This window comes from Takifugu rubripes, chromosome 8, assembly GCF_901000725.2.
Source record: "Takifugu rubripes chromosome 8, fTakRub1.2, whole genome shotgun sequence".
In the NCBI taxonomy this organism is placed as follows: Eukaryota; Metazoa; Chordata; class Actinopteri; order Tetraodontiformes; family Tetraodontidae; genus Takifugu; species Takifugu rubripes.
In genome coordinates this window covers 14,940,777-14,961,050 of record NC_042292.1, presented here as the reverse complement: position 1 = coordinate 14,961,050, position 20,274 = coordinate 14,940,777, and the positions used below count along the sequence as shown (strand labels likewise).

General features: G+C 42.4%; 3 protein-coding genes across 7 annotated transcripts; 2 read left to right on the top strand and 1 right to left on the bottom strand.

Annotated features, from left to right (window-relative positions):
- Positions 1 to 69: 69 nt before the first annotated feature.
- On the bottom strand, positions 70 to 11,625 carry LOC101070386 (E3 ubiquitin-protein ligase TRIM39-like). Of its 2 annotated transcripts, none has more exons than XM_029839601.1 (9): positions 8,404 to 11,625; positions 3,520 to 3,588; positions 2,308 to 2,889; positions 2,113 to 2,208; positions 1,286 to 1,519; positions 970 to 1,117; positions 853 to 879; positions 598 to 773; positions 70 to 502 (listed from the first exon to the last, which is right to left on the bottom strand). In XM_029839601.1, exons 3-9 carry the CDS (start codon positions 2,884 to 2,886, stop codon positions 131 to 133), a joined length of 1,632 nt encoding a protein of 543 aa, XP_029695461.1. In that variant the 5' UTR covers positions 2,887 to 2,889; positions 3,520 to 3,588; positions 8,404 to 11,625; the 3' UTR covers positions 70 to 130. The 2 variants fall into 2 exon arrangements, with proteins under 2 accessions (XP_029695461.1, XP_003976420.2); XM_003976371.3 differs by having other exon boundaries at positions 3,520 to 3,585.
- Positions 3,787 to 6,682, top strand: LOC105418265 (cerebellin-1). Of its 4 annotated transcripts, XM_029839606.1 has the most exons (5): positions 3,787 to 4,734; positions 4,897 to 5,036; positions 5,445 to 5,953; positions 6,071 to 6,190; positions 6,432 to 6,682. In XM_029839606.1, the coding sequence occupies exons 3-5, from the start codon at positions 5,660 to 5,662 to the stop codon at positions 6,627 to 6,629; spliced, it is 612 nt and encodes a 203-aa protein (XP_029695466.1). In that variant the 5' UTR covers positions 3,787 to 4,734; positions 4,897 to 5,036; positions 5,445 to 5,659; the 3' UTR covers positions 6,630 to 6,682. The 4 variants fall into 4 exon arrangements, with proteins under 4 accessions (XP_029695466.1, XP_029695467.1, XP_029695465.1 ...); XM_029839607.1 differs by lacking the exon at positions 4,897 to 5,036; XM_029839605.1 differs by having other exon boundaries at positions 3,787 to 5,036.
- Positions 11,626 to 12,476: 851 nt separating the features above from the next.
- Positions 12,477 to 20,219, top strand: khnyn (KH and NYN domain containing). Its single transcript, XM_011617291.2, has 9 exons — positions 12,477 to 12,887; positions 13,511 to 13,771; positions 13,875 to 14,009; positions 14,547 to 16,249; positions 16,466 to 16,596; positions 17,708 to 17,804; positions 18,013 to 18,120; positions 18,308 to 18,409; positions 18,483 to 20,219. Exons 2-9 carry the CDS (start codon positions 13,541 to 13,543, stop codon positions 18,811 to 18,813), a joined length of 2,838 nt encoding a protein of 945 aa, XP_011615593.2. The 5' UTR covers positions 12,477 to 12,887; positions 13,511 to 13,540; the 3' UTR covers positions 18,814 to 20,219.
- Positions 20,220 to 20,274: the final 55 nt, after the last annotated feature.

Genomic DNA, 20,274 nt, shown 5'->3' with positions numbered 1-20,274 from the left:
CTAGCAAGATGAGATTCACACCCAAAACACCTGCGATGAAAACAAGTACAAAACACAATTCTACTTTGTCAAAATTTCAGAAACATTGCTTTAATTCACTGAAAAAGAAAACCCAGTTTATGACTCATCCTCAGACCTCCTGATTAACACCTATGACAACCAATGGTGCTATGTTCTTCCCTCCATCACAAACACCAGGGCTGAAAAAGGGCAAGATTCTCTCCAAGAACAGACACCCGGTGAAGGTGTACATATGAGATTGGTCCTCCACATTGAAAAATGACACAGTCCCCTCCTCATAATCTGTAAACACTCCAATAATCTCAGGCTTCTTTGGAAGGGATAGGAGGACCGATGGTGAGTCCAGTGCTCGGTATTCGTTCCCGCTTCTCAGCCTCATTGTCCAGTATCCATTCTCTGGCTTGGAGGTGATCATCCCCTTCCTGTTGGCAGACTCTCTGACCACTCCAAGGTCCCAAAAGGTCTTTTCTCTTACTGCAACCTGTGTGATGATGCAACACGAGACATGAAATATAAACTTTTGTCAGAGTTTAGCTGTTTCGCAGTCAACTCAGGGAGATGAACAAATAATCTAACCTGGAAGTAGAACCTCCCAGATAGGAAACCTTTCTTGGCCACGACACAGATGACAGGGTCAAAACGTTTGGGGTTGTCAGGCACGATCTGCAGAAGCTCGCCACGCCCCGCCTGTTTGCCATCAGCCGAAAGCACAATGTTTGGGTGAGCGGTGTCCGGGTCTAACACCACATCAACTACAGAGACAGCATATAGAGTGATAAATCAAAATGCATCACAAGTCCAGATGGAACAATCATCCAGACGGGTTCTCACCTGCATATTCCTGCATCCTGTTCATTTCTTCCATGAACATAACAAACAAATCAGTTTCAGAACATCAACACACTAACAATCAGCAAAGATCAATTGATCCAGAATTGACTGAATTACCTTCCTTCTTCAGATAATCCATCTCATTCATCAGTGTGTTGTGTACCTTGGACAGTGCTCTCCGCATCATCCCCATGCAGAGTTTAGGGTACACGCCAGTCTCATTCCACGTTCTTATGGATGGAGCGGTCATGAGGAATTGTGACCTCTACACAGAGGAGGTGAAAGCGATTTATTTCCTTGTCTCTTGCTCATCTTCCCTTGTGTGTTTGTGTTGTTGTTGTGTGGTTCTTTTCAAAATTCAAAATACTGTATTTAACTGCCCATCCCATCCCCCAAACCAAAACCCCTGGTGCAGTTTGAGAATGGGTGATACCTGTAAGAGGTGCAGGTGATCCTCACTGTTGAGCAGCTCCTCCAGGTCAGTGTTTCTCCCCTGCAGTTCTGTGCTTTCTCTCTGAAGCTCGCCAATGAGCCTTTCTGACCTCCTCTCTGCTTCTTTCTGCCTGTCCCTTAACTCCGACATCACTTCCTCCCGGCTCTCCTCGACAGAGTGGATCAGAGATGAAAACAGGCGGTCACAGTTTTTCATCTCATCTTCTGCATTTACCTGTGGAATGGGAGGGGAGGGGAATTAAATTAACAGAGAATTAATGAAAAGTATATAAACGTCTTTCCCATTTAGAACTTTGCAGTTTGAATACCTGAAATTTGCATGTGTTCAAAAGCTGCGCAGAGTTCATATACAATTCAATTTTCTTTATCCAGCATCTGTTACTGACAAAATTGGCTCTAGGAACAGATTCTCACTTTGCAATAGTTGCAAGAAAAACCTCCCTTTTAACAGATAGAAACCTTGAGCAGGACCAGGCTCATATCTAGGGACCGTCTTGCTCATGGCCAGTGGTGCAAATGTGGAGAGCAACAGACGCATAAATCCTACAAGACACAACTTTGTCATGTTTGAGACAATGCTTTAATTACATCCTTTAGGTTTACCCTCCCTTTGACTTAGAATGTTCCTTCATTTGATGTCTTGTCTCTGACATTCAGTTAAACTAATTAATTTTGACCTTTTACCTGCTGTTTTAATTATATTAGTAACAGTGTGAACAAACCGAACACGGTGTGTGTGGCTCAAAGTGCAACTGGTGCTAGCGGTCGGTTTAATGTGAATGTATGAAACCTAGACATCAGACTCACCACACTGAATTTCAGGCAGTTCTGGATCTCCTCTACTTTAGTCAGTCGCTCCTGGATCATCTGCCGGAATGCTTCCATGGTATTTTTAATCTGGATCTGATCCAGTTGAACAGATATTCGATTTATTCGTTGCACGTTTCATACAGGACTGATCTTGTTTTCTGTGTTTTAATATAAAGCATTCTGTCCCTCTACCTTCCTGCTCCTGCTCTCATCCGCTATGGCGACTGCCTGATGGTGTTTGTGTTCCGTCTCAGTGCAGAACTGACACACACACCTCTGCTCATCCCTGCAGAACATCTCCAGCAGTCTCTCATGCTTCTTGCACATTCGTTCGGGAAGGTTGTTCACCGGAGTAATCAGCCTGTGAAGCTTCAAGGTGGTGACCCTCTCATGAGGCTCCAGGTGGGCTTCGCAGTATGAGGTCAGGCAGACCAGGCAGGACTTGATGGCTTTCACCTGCAGGGACGTGGCAGCACAGACGTCGCACACCACCTCACCTGGCTCGGCCGCAGGCAGCGGTGAAGCTGAGGAACAGATGCTCCTCAAAGCCTCAGCCATCTCTTTGAAGGCTGTGTTGATGCTCATCTCAGGTCGGCTGCTGAAGGTTTTCCCACAGGTAGGGCACTTACAGATTTCGCTGCTCTCCCACACTGTTTGGATGCACTCCTTGCAGAAGTTATGGCCACATGGAGTGGTGACTGGGTTGGTGAACACCTGCTGGCAGATGGCGCACTGGAACTGTTTTTCTGACAACATAGCTAAGGAGGCCATTATCTGTAGAATCACAGTCACAGAAAACAGGAAGTCAGTCCAGAAGCCAAACCATGATAGACCTTGATTACGGGGTGAAGTTCATATTCCATGTCCAGATCCAGACTACAACAAAAGTGATTTTAATTCACATCTGGACTAGGACACAAAGTCACTCTTTAGTCCACATGTAGAAGTTTAATTAAAATAAAAACAATGTCACTTATGTCCTTAACCTTTTCCCGAATACAGTATGTGGATATTTTGAGTATTTTGTGCAATAAACATATAAACTGATCTAGAGTCAAACCAGAATTTTGATTTGGATCACAATTGAAAAGTAACTCAGGTAATCTGTTTGTATGACCAGGTCATTAACTTTTGAGCTACTGAAAGCTTTCAACAACAACAACAACAAAAAACCATATCAAGAATATAAATAAATTTATTTCCTTAGCAAGATTAAAACTAAGCTGGTTACCAAGAAAATAACACTTTTCCAAGCAACAACAGAGACAGTAAACAGTAAATGTAGCACTGAACAGGTTGGCCTAGCCATTCTGTCCACTTCTGTGACTTTATATCATAGAAAAGCTCTTATAGATTAGATTAGATTAGATTCAACTTTATTGTTGTTATATTTGTCTTACTTACAGTTACTTCCCTTTGGAGACCCCGGCCAGTCGCTCATCGTCTATGACAGCCAAGCAGGTGACTCGGCTACTTTATGAATTATAGGACAGAGAGTGGAACAGGAAAATGTCACGTCAGCAGTTATTCATCAGCCCAGCCTTCCCTCTGCTGGGAACGACTGTCGTTTCTTTCTGTCTGTCTCCTCCACTGGAAACACGCATGTCTGAGAGGCCTGCATTTATGGCAAAACGTAGCATTAGCAGCCCTGTCAGCAGAACGCTACATTTTGCAGGATTAGAGTGTTTTTGTGGAGCTCAAAAGAGTGTATGGTACAATTACAAATGTGCTTATTCTTGAGACTTTAGTGGTAGAAGAGGTAGTTTGGCTGTCAAGTCATGTCTTGGATCGGGGGTTCAGATGTCCTGTTCATAGGCAATGGGAACTATTTATGATGTCATAAAGACAATGTAGGTTAATAAGTGACTAAAGTACACACAAAGCGTTGGGGTTAAAGTGTCAGTCTGTGACAACATTAAAGGCATTCTATACAGATGACACTGATCTAATATGACAGTATGACATCTAAGTGTAACAAGCACATAGTGTACACAACACACCCACACTTTGCATGTGACCTCAAGGTAACACATCCTGCTGCTCCCCCAGACATAAAACAATGCTTAAGAAACAGCAACTAACTTATACATCCACACAAGATACAACTTTGAAAACACATTTGATTATTCATGCCTTTTTTGACAATAGACAAACTGTGATAAATTATTTGTTTGTGCAGATGTCCTTTAAAGTGGAACTCAGGGTAACAAAAGCCAACCAAGCACCCAGTTGCCCCCGAATGTCATCAATAATCTGGTCAAATTCCTCTTAATTTTTCTACTTTATTTCTAATTAGTGTTGTTATCAAGGTTATCTTTAATGGATGTCTGAGAGGACAAAAAAAGTGGTGTGAAGTAGGAGTTGATTTGCTATAAGTGTTCAGCTCTGAGGTCAGCGGTGTGATTATCCGAGGTATAAAATAAGATGAGGAGGAGGAGGAGGATGGGAAAACAAAGGCAGCAGGGAGGCTGAGGAGGGCTGCAAAGCGTATGATGTAAGAGGGAGAGAGAGGGATAGTGGAGGAAAGACAGAGATGAACTGATGAGGCTGACAGAGTCCTGGAAGTCTGGTGAACCTGCGAATTTCATGTCTCATCAGAGCCGACCATCAAAGTCACAGGTGAGTTTGGTCTTCACTGGAATTCTCTTTGATTCACAGGTCTGAGGGAAAGTTCTCCTGGTGTCGACTTGAGAAGATGTTGAACCAGAGATGAGAGATGCCAAAATGTACAGTTATCAAAGCAGCTGAAGCTCCTTTCTGCTCATCTCATCCCGGTGTTAGAAGTAAAAGCTCCGCAGCCAGTCGATGGCTGCTAGAAGCTTTGTGTGGAGCCAGCGCAGGAAGAGAAAATCATACCTACAGATGGCCTCTCGGTGGTGGGATCATGACGATCTGCTGTTCTCTCCTCCTGGATCCAGCTGGTATGACTCACACAGAGATCTGCCAGATTATTACCTCAGCTCCTTTCCTTTCTCTTAAACCCTCATGGGCACAACCGCGTTACTCACTTCAGCTGCTTTTGTTGCTTTTATTGATAATGCAACAGATAAAGAGAAATTCAGTCCTCATTCTTATTGCAGAGGTACCAGAAAACCAACCCCCGCCATTCTATTGATACAGGTAGTGCTACCTCAGTCGAGTCCACGGAGTGCTAATCGGGGGTGGAGCCCTGCTTTCGAGTCCCCCACCCATTTGTGAGCGGCAGTAATCTGCTGCAAAAAGATGCAGCTTTAACATGTGAATCCACACCTTGAGGTTGAGAAGATGATGGCACAAGCTGGCTTGTGTGTTCATTCAGGCATGACAAGTAAAAATTTACATCTTCCCAGCTTCCACTTGCTTGGACCAGTTGCCGTGATTCTCCTGCCCTGAGGACAACTTTGACGCCTGCCAACGAATCAGCATCTTGGTGCCTCACATCATTGATCGGACTGGAGGACCTTATTAATTGTCCTTTGGGGATGTGAGAAATTGTTGACTTCATCAGTGTGACGACAACCAGCTGAGCCCAAGAAGCTTCTAAAAATAGCCGTTGTTTTGAAGGATGCCACCCCTGACCTTCCTCCCTAACCGCCCAGTCATTGCCGGACTGCTGCTCTTGGTCCTTTGGTCCTCTTGGCCCACCCAGGTCCGCTGCCAGAATGACACAGAACCAATCATGTTAGAGGGAAAATGTCTGGTGGTGTGTGACTCCACCCCTTCTGCGGAACCATCGGGCAATGCTCTGGGCATGTCTGTAAGGTCAGGCACCGGTCGGGTGGCATTTTCAGCCATCCGTAACACCAACCATGAACCCTCAGAGATGAGCAACCGTACCATGACCATCTACTTCGACCAGGTGGGAGATGGTTTGTAGAGTCAACCTTTGTTTTCTCATGGTTTAAAAAGGGACATTGCTAAATGATCTAACGGTGGTGGTGGTGGTGGTGGGGGGGTTGTTTGAATGTGTTTCTAGATCCTGGTGAACATTGGCAGTCATTTTGATCCAGCAACAAGCATATTCGTGGCTCCAAGAAAAGGAGTGTATAGTTTCAGCTTCCATGTTGTCAAAGTCTACAACCGGCAGACGATCCAAGTGAGCATGATAGCTTATCAGAACAATAATTTTCAGATACACTACATGCTGATTCATTTTATCTTTGGATTTGATGTCTTCTTTCATCTAAATACTATGCTCCAAATCACGAATATTTAAATTCACAAAAAAAACTATGCAAATGATAACATATTTATTTGCAAACACATGACTTCCCTACTCATGAGGCTATAGAAACAGTACATTTTCAAACTATTCCTTTCTGACCTGTTTCTTTCAGGTAAGCTTGGTTCTCAATGGCTGGCCAGTGATTTCAGCCTTTGCAGGTGATCAGGATGTAACCAGAGAAGCTGCCACCAATGCTGGACTGGTGATGATGGAGAGAGGTGACAAGGCTTATCTCAAACTGGAGAGGGGCAACCTGATGGGAGGGTGGAAGTACTCCACTTTCTCGGGGTTTCTGGTATTCCTCCTGTAGGTACTACCCTAGGAGGGATTTGCGAATAAAGTGAGGAGGATGTAAAAAAAAAAGATCATCAAACCCTGTTGATGCATTTTCATATCAGTTGAATGTTCACTATGCAGCAATTGTTCCTGAATGTGTTGTATTTCAGTTGCCCTTTTAAGGCTTTATCGGCTAATGAATTATCTGCCCTTGCTAGCAGCTGTCCACTGCGCATGTTATATCGAGCAATGCCGAACAGCGACCCCTGGGCCAACGGACCATTGACATACACGGTTTTGCTTATCATTTGTTGTTACACATAAAACAAACTTCTGATGCTCAGAGCATTTATAGGCATGAAATTCAAGTTATTTGTGATTTGTGTGATCTACATATATTTTCCTCTGTGATACAACGAAGGAGCGGTAACAGGACACAGCTGTGCGTGACTCCCTCTATTATTATTATTGTTGTTGTTTTTATTGTTATTATTATTGTCTGCTCAGCAATTAAAGGAAGTGTCTTTCTATAACATTCTGACTTGATAATTATATGTATAAATTCTTGTTCAAAAGATTAATTCCAATTATTTTTATTCTTATTAATTTTTTAAATGTAGAACTAGTTGGGGGGAATAAATTAGGCTTCTAACTCAACTGAAAACAAGTCAAATGTTTATATTCGTCAATATTTGTTTTGCTCCATTAACAGAAATAAGAAAATCATTTTTTTTTTAAATTGAAAGTCAACATTTCAAAGATAATGTAGTAATTATTTTCACATTTAACTCTGTACCTAAAATATTAAAGTCATACATACTTAAATTTTGTCTTTCCACAGATATTGTGACTGTGAAATAAGTCGTAGCAATAAATGAAGGTTGTTCTGACAATAATGTCCATCCCCACTGTGTGTGTAGGTGTGTCTGTGTACTTGTATTTGTTACATACTGTGCACCAAAACGGATTAGTCTTCTAGCAAAGTCGGGACATTTTTTCCAAAGTGGGGACATAGTTTTAAGGTTGAAGTTAGAATTAGAAAGTTAGGGTCAGGGTTTAGTTGTAAGGGAAAGTGGGCAACAGGCTGGGTAATGTATTATGTCTATGAGAGTCCCCATGTTGTGGTTCTGTTGTTTGGTTGTCACTCAGACTTCTCACCTCCTGCTCTACCTGCAGGAGCGGCATTTAGGGGCGGGCCGATCTCGTGAGCCTCTGGCACACCTGCAGCTCATTCTGCCTAAATTGGCTTCCTACTTAAGCTCTCCCCTCTTTGTCTCTGGTGCTGGATTGTTGTACTCAGAGCTCTCCAGCCCTTCGCCTCGTGGTATCCTTGGCTAATCTCCAGAGTTGTAAGTTTGTCCAGTGCCTTGTCACTGTTTTTCGTTTGTACTTTGCTGACGGTTTTTTCCCGTTTCTTGGTGATTTTTAGTTAATTGTTTCTGTTGCTACTTTCCTAGAGTTTTTGTTGTTACTTTAATCAATCCTTCGTTCTGAGGACTGTTTCCCCTTGCATTGATTTTGGCAATAAAGAACCTTTTGCTTTTCACTCTGCATCTGGGTCCTGGCCTCCTTAACTCGCACGTAACACCCAACAAAGATAGGAATACAAGGCTGCTTGTCTGTGCGCTCCCATGGTTTTAAGAGTATCAAAGCTTAGACTAGACAAGAAAATCTAAAACATCAGCAAAGCAGTGCAGATACTTTTGCCACATCCTGTATTATTGTATCATAAGCATTAACATTTTAATTTTATAGAAAAATAAAATTGAACCCCTAAACCTTGTGTGGGGGTTGTCAACGCTTCTCACCATGCAATGGGTCCGGCAGCAGATGGAGGATGGGCAGCGTAGAGATCCAGTGCCAGAAGCCCGTTGAGTCGACAGCCGACCGTTGCAGTAGATTAGTGTCAACATCCTGGTTCACAGCAGAAGTCTGTGTTCGCAGTTTGGAGAATAATACCGGGAGGACAAAGAGTCCAGACATAACCAGGCTTTTAAAACTCATTTTAAACTCAAAGTGCTTTGCTACATATGAATTTTCCCCAAAAATAAAGTATGGTCACACTCATAAAAGCTTTTTTTTTTTTTTTTTTTTTTCGGGAAACTTTAAACACAATCACAAGTAATAACAGACTGCAAAATTTAAATACAAATATATTTGTCAGTATTTATAACATTTGCACTGGTGCAGCTAACAGATGTATTTTTACACTTTAGAACATAAAGTAGTGATCACACGAAGAGCTTGCATCAGTAATTTATTTTTTTTAAATAAGCTTTATTTTTTTACTTTAAAAGTGTTTTGGTTTTTGTAGTTACCATAATGATCCAGATATTCACTGAATATAGGTAATATGCAGTTTTAATTTTATTTTTTCATTAAAGCATGTGGTCTTTAAAATATTTGTATATAAACCATATATATGGAAAAAAGAAGAATCACGCCACCACCGGAACTGGAACTGCGTACACAAATGCTAAAGCTAAAATCAAAAGTCACTTGTTGCAGCATGCTTTTGGCACCTGAACTTTCACACCACTAATTGCTATTTGCTCACTACAGATGGAGTAAAAGCAAAGGAATACTGCTGACTGTAGGCAAATAAAACGATAAAGGACAAAATGGCAGGGACAATTAAGAGGTCGTGTTAGTTTATCTAGTTCCCTGGTGTTCTCCTCCCACTCCCAGGTTGCCTTGATGGGACAGTAGATGGCGCCGTCGGGTGACGACTCCCATGTGTCATACTGATGGTCATGTTGTTGTTGCCGACCTGTTCTCCAGTCACTTTGCTCTGCCTATTACTCTTTTTTACTACAATCATTCGACTTTGTTGTGGTATCCCCACACTTCAATTCATTGGCACTGGCATAGGTATATTGACTTAATGAAAACATAAGTTTGGGTGTTTTAGCGTAGGGGAAAATCCACTACAGACAGGTGGACTTGATTGCGAGGTGAGTCAGTATCACTATCAGAAAAGATGGGTTGAGTTGAGTTGGAGTTGGTTTTGAAAGTGAAAATTCCAAGTGGTCAACTCTGATCTAAGCTCACTAAGTCAGCACTCAAAGTTAGCCTGTCTTTTTTCCGTTCAGTCTCGATACGTCTCTTTGCTTTCCAGTCCAACCACCAGCTTCCTCCCGCAAACACAAGACTTAAAATCTGATAACACAACTACTACCTTTAAAATACATGAAAGAAGGTGAACATGCATTCATATCATCGTTAAAGAAGATATATGTTATATGTAAAGGATCATCTGAAGTAATCTGCAGTGTTAAAGTCTTATTCATCATTTCAAGTCAATGGGTGTTGAACTGTGAGGTCATTTTATGCACTTTGCCAAGGTCACTCTTGTGTGCTAAGATTCCCCTCAAGTTACAGGAAGTGATGCACGTAACATTTTGCCAGGGCAGCAAAAAAAAAAAAACTACAGCATTGACCAATTTATGGGAAAGAATTTCAATCTCTAGAAAGTCACTGCTGTCATCACCTTTCTCTTTTGAACCTTGTTCCCACACTTAAATGAAGGGCCAATGATCCTCACCTGAACGGGACGTGTCCTGTTGGAACACTGATGTCATGTGCTGTGCGTTAAGAAAAAGAAAATAGATAATCTTTAACTTCACCGGGAGGAGATATTCGTTCAAAAATACGCAGCGGACTGCTGAGGAAAACAGGATGCTAATCAATCTGTTTTGGGTTTTTGAAAATTTAAGAATAAAATATCTACTGCTGCATTCTCACCATTAGATGTCACAAATCGCACAGGACATACCGCTAAGGTGACACATCAAAAGTAGCATTCAAGTCCAATATAGATATCATACAATGCTGGTGAACCTGCAGAAATGGATTTTATTTGCCCATGTAAAAAAACATAATCTTTGACTCTGACTTTTTTGGGGGGCTTATTGGTTGAGGCAGGATTTATTCTTTTTTGCTGTGTCCCACCAGGGGTTAAATAGTCACTCACATGGATATGGCCTTTATTCCTGAGCGATGGACCATAAGAGTATTATGTGACTGATAAAAAAATCGCATTTTAGCATTTTCATCTATCTGCACTTAATAGATGAGGGACAATCCCATAGAATATTGTTCACAAAACAGCACTTTAACCATTCCCCATGGTAAAGATTAAGGAGGGTTTATTGACAGTTAGACATTGACCATGTCAACATTGTGCTTTACGTATAGATATCAGAGGCTTTCATGGGCTTGGACGACACATTAAACGCCTCGGGTGGCATGTAACTGTAATACCCAGAGCTACTTGATCGGCTAGTCTGAAGACCAAGGGCCAGGGGGGTGATCCATATTTCCTCTGATGGGTCAACATGAGGTAATGCTCACCATTAGCAGATAGCTAGCACAGATGCAAATACACAGCACTGATGTGTCACATTTAGGACAAGGTCAGTGATGGCCACTCTAAAGGCATCCCCGAAACTAGCTTAAGTGTCAGGCTACATACAGAAAACAACAAATGTTGTTGAGGACCTCGTGCAGCAGAGACCCAGTGCTCCTGCAGGTTCGCTTGGCATCGTCAGTGAGTTCACATCTCATTGCACCCAAAAGAAAGAATTGACACACTTGCCCGTCATCGTGATGAAGCAGTTTAACAGTGACATCGAAGCACCACCGATTGTGCCTGACTTTGTTGATTTTCCCAAATCCACCAGAGCCAATCACCTCCCAGTCTGTCAGGATGGACTCATCAATCAGCGTTTCAGAAGGACAACTGAGACACGCGGTAACTCACTTGCATTTCTTCTGGCTTTTCCTTCACCCCACACATATGTCACATTTCTAACCACAACAATGACTATTTTAAAACTATTTTAGAAAATAGGTAAAAAAAATTAATTAATGAGAATTAATGTCAGACCCTTCTTAACCAATGTGTATTTAACTGTTTTCTGGTGTGTATAGAATTATTTTAAAGATTCAATTCACTCAAATGTTGAAACAAACTAGCTAGCTAGCTGAACACACAAAGATAAGCTGTCTGATTAATGGGTGAAAATATACACAAACAAAGAATAAGCCAGAGATAGAAAAACAGAATATACTAATTTATATATATATATATATATATATATATATATATATATATATATAAAGGTGAATCACCTGGTATGAGCCAGCTGTCCTATCAGAAGCTTCTAAAGCTGAGGCAGCATTTCCTGGAAGCTTTTAAAGTGCACATGTGATCTTGTGCCTTTCCTGAACTGTGATTCTGTGAGTTAAAATTTATCTAAGCTAAATTTCCCATGCAATTGACATTTATGAGTTTGTAGAAGCTTACCTGATGTCTGATTTTTCGTACAAACCCTTCTCCAATGGGATCATTTATCCACTTGCATTCACATCAGATTTTACAGACAATTAAGAACATTTAAGCTTAGGTATAATTACGACTCAGCCTTCTTCATTGTCCAGTCAGGAATGAGTGTAGAAAATCCCCTCTGACTTTATGGTAAACTGTTTCAAGAGTTAAGGCGGAAGTGAAATCTCACTTTTACTTCTGCTTCAGGAGAACCTGGACTCATTGATGCTTTGTTCTTTTAAACCCCAGATTTAACCTCAGATTTCATGCTTTGTTCAGATTTAATTATTTTGTCAGAAGTTAAGGAAATGCTCTGGGATTGTAGTAGTTTCCAAAGTCATGACAAAGGTTATTTAATAACAAAAAATGCAGAACTTGGTGTTGTTGATTTGAAGCTTCAGAACAGATAAAAACACCTTTAAAGGAGAACAGGGTGACTCATTTAGGTGACGGACTGCTCCTTTAAACTAACTTAACCTCGCTTCTGACGTCACTGGAAATCCCCTTTGCCTACGTTGTGTTTCCGAACATAAAAACAATCATGAAAGCGCATAAAAATACACGTTTCTGAAATGTTGTTGTGCTCAAAATTAATGCGCATGGCTTCGAATGTGAAAACTAAATTAAACTACAATGATGCGTGAAAATAGGGACTTATTTGACGAGAGTGTGAGGAGATTTCAGGATTTAAAGCCATTGTAGTGACGCATGGGTCTCCGAGAGCCGCCAGAAATGCGCCCGCCCAACAGTTCGTCGCTTTAGTTTCGGTTTGTTCTCCGGACTCGAATGGCGATGGTTTGACTTCCTGGTGGGCAGAAAGGGCGTCAGATTGCCAACATTAATCTCAATTTTACGAACGCTGTGAACGTGGACGTGCGTTGAACTTTGCGCCCCCCCGATGCCGTCGTCGTCTTTTCGCAACTGCGAAAGAATCGAAACTTCGAAGACGCAGAGCGACCTCAAGTAAGGAAATGGCACAGGGTTGTTTTCACGCGTTCAAACTGTTGTTTTTCTGAGCGGAAGACTCGTCCTAAACACCCGACAACTTAAAACTGTTAACAAAAGTCATGCTGATGCCAAATCATCGCAGATGTATTATTGTAGTCTAATAAACGCATATTACAGCATAGTAAGATGAATCCAAGTATAAAGAGTTTCGCGTTAACATTATCATTTGTTCACGTGCTTGAAATTAAACATTGTGGCTATTTTTTCTGTATTTGATACTTTATAGTCATAATACCAAATCGTGTACATTGAGAGGTCATGATATTTGTTAACATTTTAGATTGAGATGGATCAAAAAGAGTTTTGATGCCAGATCTAGTCTACTACTACTTTTATTTATGATATTGCTTCCTCTCAACCATGTTTACTGTATGAATATGCAGACAAATATCAATAGTAATTATTCTGACTACTATTGTTAACAGTAATAATCATTCAATTAATCTGTATAATATCTGTCACAATTAAGATGGGCTTTATAGGCACATAGAAACCCAGAGCCTTAACCCAACCCCAAACAGTGAAAAAAAACCCTTAGAAATTACTGGTTTTGGTCATTTTGATCCTTTTCTCTGCAGTATGTTCAACTTATTGAGGGTCATTTAAAGATGGAGGCTGAAAGGCGAAGCGATGGAGGGGGAGGAGGACGGGAAGTGGAGGTGATGGACGAGTTCGCTTGTGCCGGGATGCTTAGCGGGTCGCTGACCTCGCTGCACGACGGCGTGGAGCAGATTTTCGGGGTGAAGTTTGACATCGGAGAGCAAGAAGCTTTTCACACCAGTGACGGACAAATATGGCTGAAACTGCAGGGCCAGGAAAACGGCGTGCGAGCTGCCAAAGTGAGCCTCAAGCACTTCGTGGTTACTCATTGTTCAATGCTAAACTGGGAGATGGTCGGCGGTCGACAGGTCGAAAACTGAGCAAAACCCAACTGTCTTGCAGTTGTTTGTGAAGGGAGTCGTAAACCAAGAGGAGCAGCAGGAGGTGTCCTATCCAGGTGTCCTTCACTGTGTCTTCTGCGGAGCCAGAGGTCTGTTCATAGATTCCCTGATAAGAAACACATCGGCACAAATAGTGGTGAGTGTTTTTGGTATCTGTGTAGTTTAGTCTCACATTTAGGAAGGGAGCCATGGCTCGGCCCCCTCCAAAGTTTCCTCTCTTAACTTGGGGTGTCTTGTTGGGACAACTGGGACAATGTTAAGGTGCTTGTTTTAATAGCGATGAAGAGCTAGAGATATTTTGGATGTTGCAACAATGACATACAGAACATAACATTAGTCTCATGTTACAATTTTCTTTTCTGAGTCAATGTCATATGTCAGATCTTAATGTTATGTCCCTTTTATGTAACTCTGTGGTGTTTCATGGTCGAAGCATACTACTCGTAAAAAGAGTGGTTTTATTCAACACTTTTGCCATTTTTTCACTCGTTCCAAGAAATGGAAATCCTGAAAGTCTTTGTGACCAATGACTTTATGGTTGAAATCTGCTACGCTAATAAATACAGTGCACAAAAAAGTAAACAGCAAACCTACGACACTGAAGGCGCAGCGGTGTTTGGAATGCGTAACAATTTCAAAAGCGCTAAACTCTGCTGTTCTTTTATCAATTCAGCTTGGTTCCAGAGGGCACCTGCTTATCTCGGGTCTTGCAGAGCCAGTGGTGCGAGCCTGCTCCCTTATTGCCGACCTGGTGGAGAAGTACGAGTGCACACAATCCAGAAGCACTGATCCTGGAGAGAGAGGGTCCAGCGAGTCTCTGGATTCACGCCGGGCCTTTAAAGCTCTGGTTGAGAAGTGGGAAGACAGGCACATCCTGGATCTACTAGTCTTACCTGGGTCCGTGAAGGAAGTTCTACTTGATCTGGTCAAAGAATCAGGACTAGAACCGACCAGTAGAATGGCACTAACAGATGGAAATGAAAGGGGAGGAGCAGACGGGTATTCCGTGGGTAAATGGGACAGTACAACTTGCCGGTGGGATGAAGCAATGGCTGAAGGCTCAAGCCAAGGCCCTGCAATCCAACACTTCCTGCCTGCAGGGCTACAGGGGAGGACAGATAGCACTAAAAGACTTTTCCCGCAGGAACTGGGAGATCAAGATCACTCGGAGCAAGGGGTGACATTAAATACCCCGGTGACAGAGGAACCAGGGCAGGAAGATGAACGGGAATTACAGTTTTTGCTTCTTTTAAAGTTCTTCACAGCTATGGGCTACACAGAGGATGTTGTAAAACAAGTGCTTGCAAGAACAGGACCCAAAGAGGCCTCACAGATACTGGACTTGGTTCAACAAGAGCAGGATCGCACCGACCAGGGGCAGACAGCCCAGGCAAATCCAGATGTTGTCACTCTCCAAAGAGAGAAGAACAGACCTTGTGAGTCAGAGCACAGAGATGATGGTGAACCACCAGAAGCGGCAAGGTTGAAATTAATGAATGGAGAGACCAGAAACGGAGAAGGAGTCAAAGAAAACACAATACATCCTCAAACAGAGGCTTCTAATGCCAAGGGACAGGAGGAGGAGGAACAAGAGGAAGACTTTGTCTTGAGAGTGTTGAAGAAAGCTGCAGTCAGCTGTGGGTACGCGGAGCAGAAAGTGGCCGAAGTCTACAACATGTTGCCCAATCGCTCTACTCACCACCTGCTGCTGGAGCTTCAGAGGGAGACGCCCGACACATTTTGGGAGGAACCAAGAGAAATAGATGACGTGGTGCTGGAGAAAGGGGGACCAAATTTTAGCCCAGCAGGGGGCGGAACCAGAGAAGTTGAAACTGTAGTGCCTTCAGGGGAAAGAGAACCTGTTGATCAAACCTGGCAGGCTATGCCAAAAAAGCATACTGGCCAGGAAGATGTGTTAGATTGGAACGACACACCAGACCAGTTTACTGTGAATCAGTATACCTCAAAGAAAAAGCAACAACACCTTCCCAAGTTAAAAATCCCACACCAGAACAGCCTTCAGGAGGTCAAGGGGCCACCGATGTTAACCTACTCCACATCTTTAAACCCCACGCATGCCACCTCCAAACAAAACCAGCACAAGCAGCCCAGCACCATGAATAAAACACCCCAAGCTTCCAAAGCTTTAAAACTAGCACTCCAAGACCCCCAGTCCTCAATTCAGCCTGGGAAAGACTCATTTACTCCCAGAGCAAAGGAACGCCAAGGCTTCACGAGCACGTCCTCGGTGGTTGTGACCGGGGAGCAGCGTTTCCTTGAGGGCCTGCAGACACCCTTTGAACTGCAGCTGACAGACAACCCTGGAGACCCAAATTTGAGGACCATCATCATCGACGGTAGCAACGTGGCCATGAGGTGAGCAAGATGACGTTTTGACACCGTATTTACCTTTATTGTGTTTTGAACTCAATAATACACAGTTTTGATGTTGACAAGGCCCAATCAGTGAGAGCGTCAAATTTCATGTTTTCAAAATATATGTAACTTGGTCTTTATTTGCCGGATTCATTGTTGAAGCTGGCTGATGTTCATCGAAAAGTTGATTGTATTTGCCGTATTTCTTTTCTGCAGTCACGGGTTGGGTCTTTTCTTCTCTTGCCGAGGAATCGCTCTGGCAGTCCAGCACTTTTGGGACCGAGGTCATCGTCACATCACTGCCCTCCTGCCACAGTGGAGACAGAAGGTTGACCCCAAAACAAAAGGTAGCTATCCCTTTAAATCACATGTGTCAAACTCAAGGCCTATTATGGGCCAGATCCGGCCCATTTACATTTATTTATTATTATCGATATTAATGACCCGTTGAAACAGAAACTCCAGATCCCACAATGCAGTGCAACAGCTGCCTTGCCTGATAGGTTACGTACCTGGGAACATTCTCGCATCATTCAAGCCAAGCATGTGTTAATGTTTGTAAACCTATTGTAACGTCAAACCAAAAGGAAAAGTTGATTCTGAAAACAGAGCCCTTCAAAACCGATGGGAGGCTGAGTACGTTTATCGACATTAAACCCGTATGTCTTATCTGTGGAGCTAATGTGGCTGCAATTGAGGAATTTAATATAACAAGGCACTCCGAGACAAAACATCAAGACAAGCTGAAAACCTTCAACGTGGACCAGGAGATACAGAAAGTAGAAGAGTTAAAGAAGAATCTGACATCCCAGCAGATGTTTTTCACCAGTGCGAAAACAAAAGTGAAGAGAAGTGGTAGAAGAGTTCACCAGATCAGGCCGGCCGTTTCCCGAGGGAGAGTTTCTGAGGGAGAGTTTCTGAGGGACTATGCTGAAGCTGTGCGACGTCTTGTGTTCAGACAAAAAGCAGATGTTTGCAAATGTAAGCTGGAGTAGAAATACGGTTGCTGGGATTTTGCCAGAAGGCAAAATTTTGTTTATATTTCCTGGGTTTTTTGGACCGTGCTCATAGTTTGAATTTTTATGATTTAGACAGGAACATTTTTGTGGAGAGCAGAAATATTTAAAGATATTTAAAGTTTAAATTCATTATTTTTATAAAATGGCCCATGAGCAAAGAAAACAGAACATTTTTATGTTATTTTTTACTTTTATAGAGAAGCATCATTTTTATTTAATTTTTTACATTTTTTTTGTTTTTATTCCTATTCATGTCCAAAAAACCTTTACTTTTAGTGTGTTCAATAAATGTTTATCCAGTTAAGCCCCTGACCTAAGGTGTGCTTTGAGTTTGACACACCTGTTTTAAATAATAGAAGACGGATTCGTTGTTTTCTTGTTACTTTGGTCATGTTCTTTAAGTCGCTTCCAAACCGATTTTTTTGTTGTCACGCCTCAGAGCAGCACTATCTCATCGAGCTACAGAGACTCGGGCTTCTTGCCTACACCCCCTCCAGGGAGGTCCAGGGGAAGAGGATAAGCTCCTACGATGACAGGTAATCTGCTGGAGACCTGACTGGGGTCCATCTCTTTAATTTTAGCTCAGCAAGGCCAAAAAGCCCATTACCAGCCAACTGTCATTGCCGGGAATTGATTAACCTCGGTCAATAAAAACCTTATTTTTTTCTGGGTAATTCTGTGGAAACAAGCCAAAACGTCTTGTGTTTACTCTGTACTCAGTTTGCTTTTGGCATTTCCCCTCAGATTCATGCTGCAACTTGCGGAGAAGACAAACGGGGTGATCGTGACTAACGACAACCTGAGAGACCTCTTGGATGACTCGCCCGTGTGGAGGGACATCATCAAAAAGAGGTATTTGCTCTGTACCTCGGCTTCTCTTTTGTGGTGGGAAGTAGGAACCAGAAGCTTATGCGTCATGTCAAGAGGACAGCGTAGCTTCCTGATTCAGCTTCACAGCGTCAAAACACCAGTTGTTCCTGCAAGTTGAAGAAGTGTTTTGCCGTTCATTAAATTAACTGCAGGCTTTTAATCCCTCCAGACTTCTTCAGTATACACTTGTTGGGGATCACTTCATGGTGCCGGATGACCCTCTAGGGAGAGGAGGCCCTCACCTGGACGATTTCTTGCGCTTAAATCACAGGTATTAAACACGTAATGCGTAGAGTCAGATGGACGTCATCGGAATGTGCAGAAATCTTGTCTTTTTTATTCAGTAATCCCAACCCAGGAAGCCACTCTTTTGCTGGCATGGCCACGGCTTTCCGGAGCCCCAGACCTCCTCGCTCCCAAACCGAGGTCCTGAACTTCCGAGACCGAAGAAATGGTAATGCTGAAATGGGAAGTGGTAATACTTGGAACCGGCCCAGACAGTTCGGTGCGCCGGCTGGCGACAGGAGCCTGGAGGAAACAGCTGGCCTGAGAGAGCAGCTCTGTCAGGTCTTCTCTGGACAGGACAATATGGTGGCGTTGGTGCTGCAGTGTCATCCGGCCGAGAGGGACGTCAACGTGCTGTCAGGCTTGATTCTGGAGCAGCAGAAAGATTAGTCGTACTTCCAGAGTGAAATCCCGGAGTTTTGAGATGTTTCATGGCTTGATCCCGGCACAGCGCAGTGCCAGTTTGCATTAACAAAGGGATGGGTGACTCTGGTCATCGGGGGTCAGGTCCAAGCCGAGCTGTCTCTCCTACAGGTAGACAACACTTTCGCATCTGGGGTTCTTCTTCCCTCGGTGAAAGTGGTGAATCCAGCCCTCGAGGACTAGAGTCAGCCATCCCTGTAATAACGAGACCAGTTGATCTCTAGGAGTTGATGAATAAATTAAATTAGCATTTTATCGGTAATTGTAAGGGTTTCGGTGGTGCGTTTGCAGTTTAGACAGAGTCATCAAGAGAAACCTGGAACGTGACGTGTGAACTCATTTCAACATTCCATTATTTAGCCTTTGCTATTACCGTAATTTAAAAAAAACCAAAATCACTTCGCAAATAAGGATGAGGATTCAGGGTGGGTGGTGAGGAGTTAATTTTAGTTAGTGTCATTTTAAAGGAAGACAAACTTTTAGTTAATCAAATGGAATTGTCCCAGCATTCCCCAGAAACGAGGGACCACAATTACCTCAGGTTAAAAAAATCGACACCACCCTCAAGGTTAATTTAGCAATTTGATATACTTGTCCTTTCCAGGCCACCGTATGTAGTTTTGTTGGTGTTTTTTGTTTTTGTTTTGTTTTGTTTTTCTGTTTGTGCTCTTGTTATTCTCTTTCTCTTTTAATAATTTATTGCATCCTGCTGAACTCGTGTGGGAATCAACCTAAAAAGAAACCTTACATTTTTGTATTTTATTTTTCTACTTTTCTCATGTTGCGATGCTTATCGCTTTGTGTTCACTAAATGTTGTCGTCAGCACAGTTTCCCAGCTGCTGGAGAATTGAACACATTTTAATTGCTGAACTCACCTCTAAAATAAAATAAAAACCTTCAACCCCCAGTCAACAAGTTGACAACAATATAGAGCCATTATTAAATGTTGTAAATCAGCCTGTTAAGTAGCAAAAGTAAGAATTATTGTTACACCCTCAAGCTTAAACGTTAAAGCTGCTGTTCTGGATACTTTCCACTAGAGGCCGCTGCAGACCACTGTCCGCAAGTGGCTGCAGAAAAAAATAACAGCAGGGACGTTGAAAATTGCCATATAATGAATCATAAATTTACTTTCATATTTTTAAATTGATATTTTAAAATCGGTTATCTATCTTGCTACTCTTGCATTTGGATTCCTGATCCTCATCTATGTGACGAATGTTTCGTCATGGATTAATACTAAAAAAAGAAATGTGGTCCTTATTTTACATTTTGCATGTCATTAATATCAAGATCAAATCTTTCAGCCCTGTAAGAAAATGTTCACCAATGCAGAAATGTAACATTAAACAGTATTTGACACATCAAACAACAGCCGTTCCGGGGACTTTTCATTTTAAATGGAGATCTTTTTTAATTAGAAATCA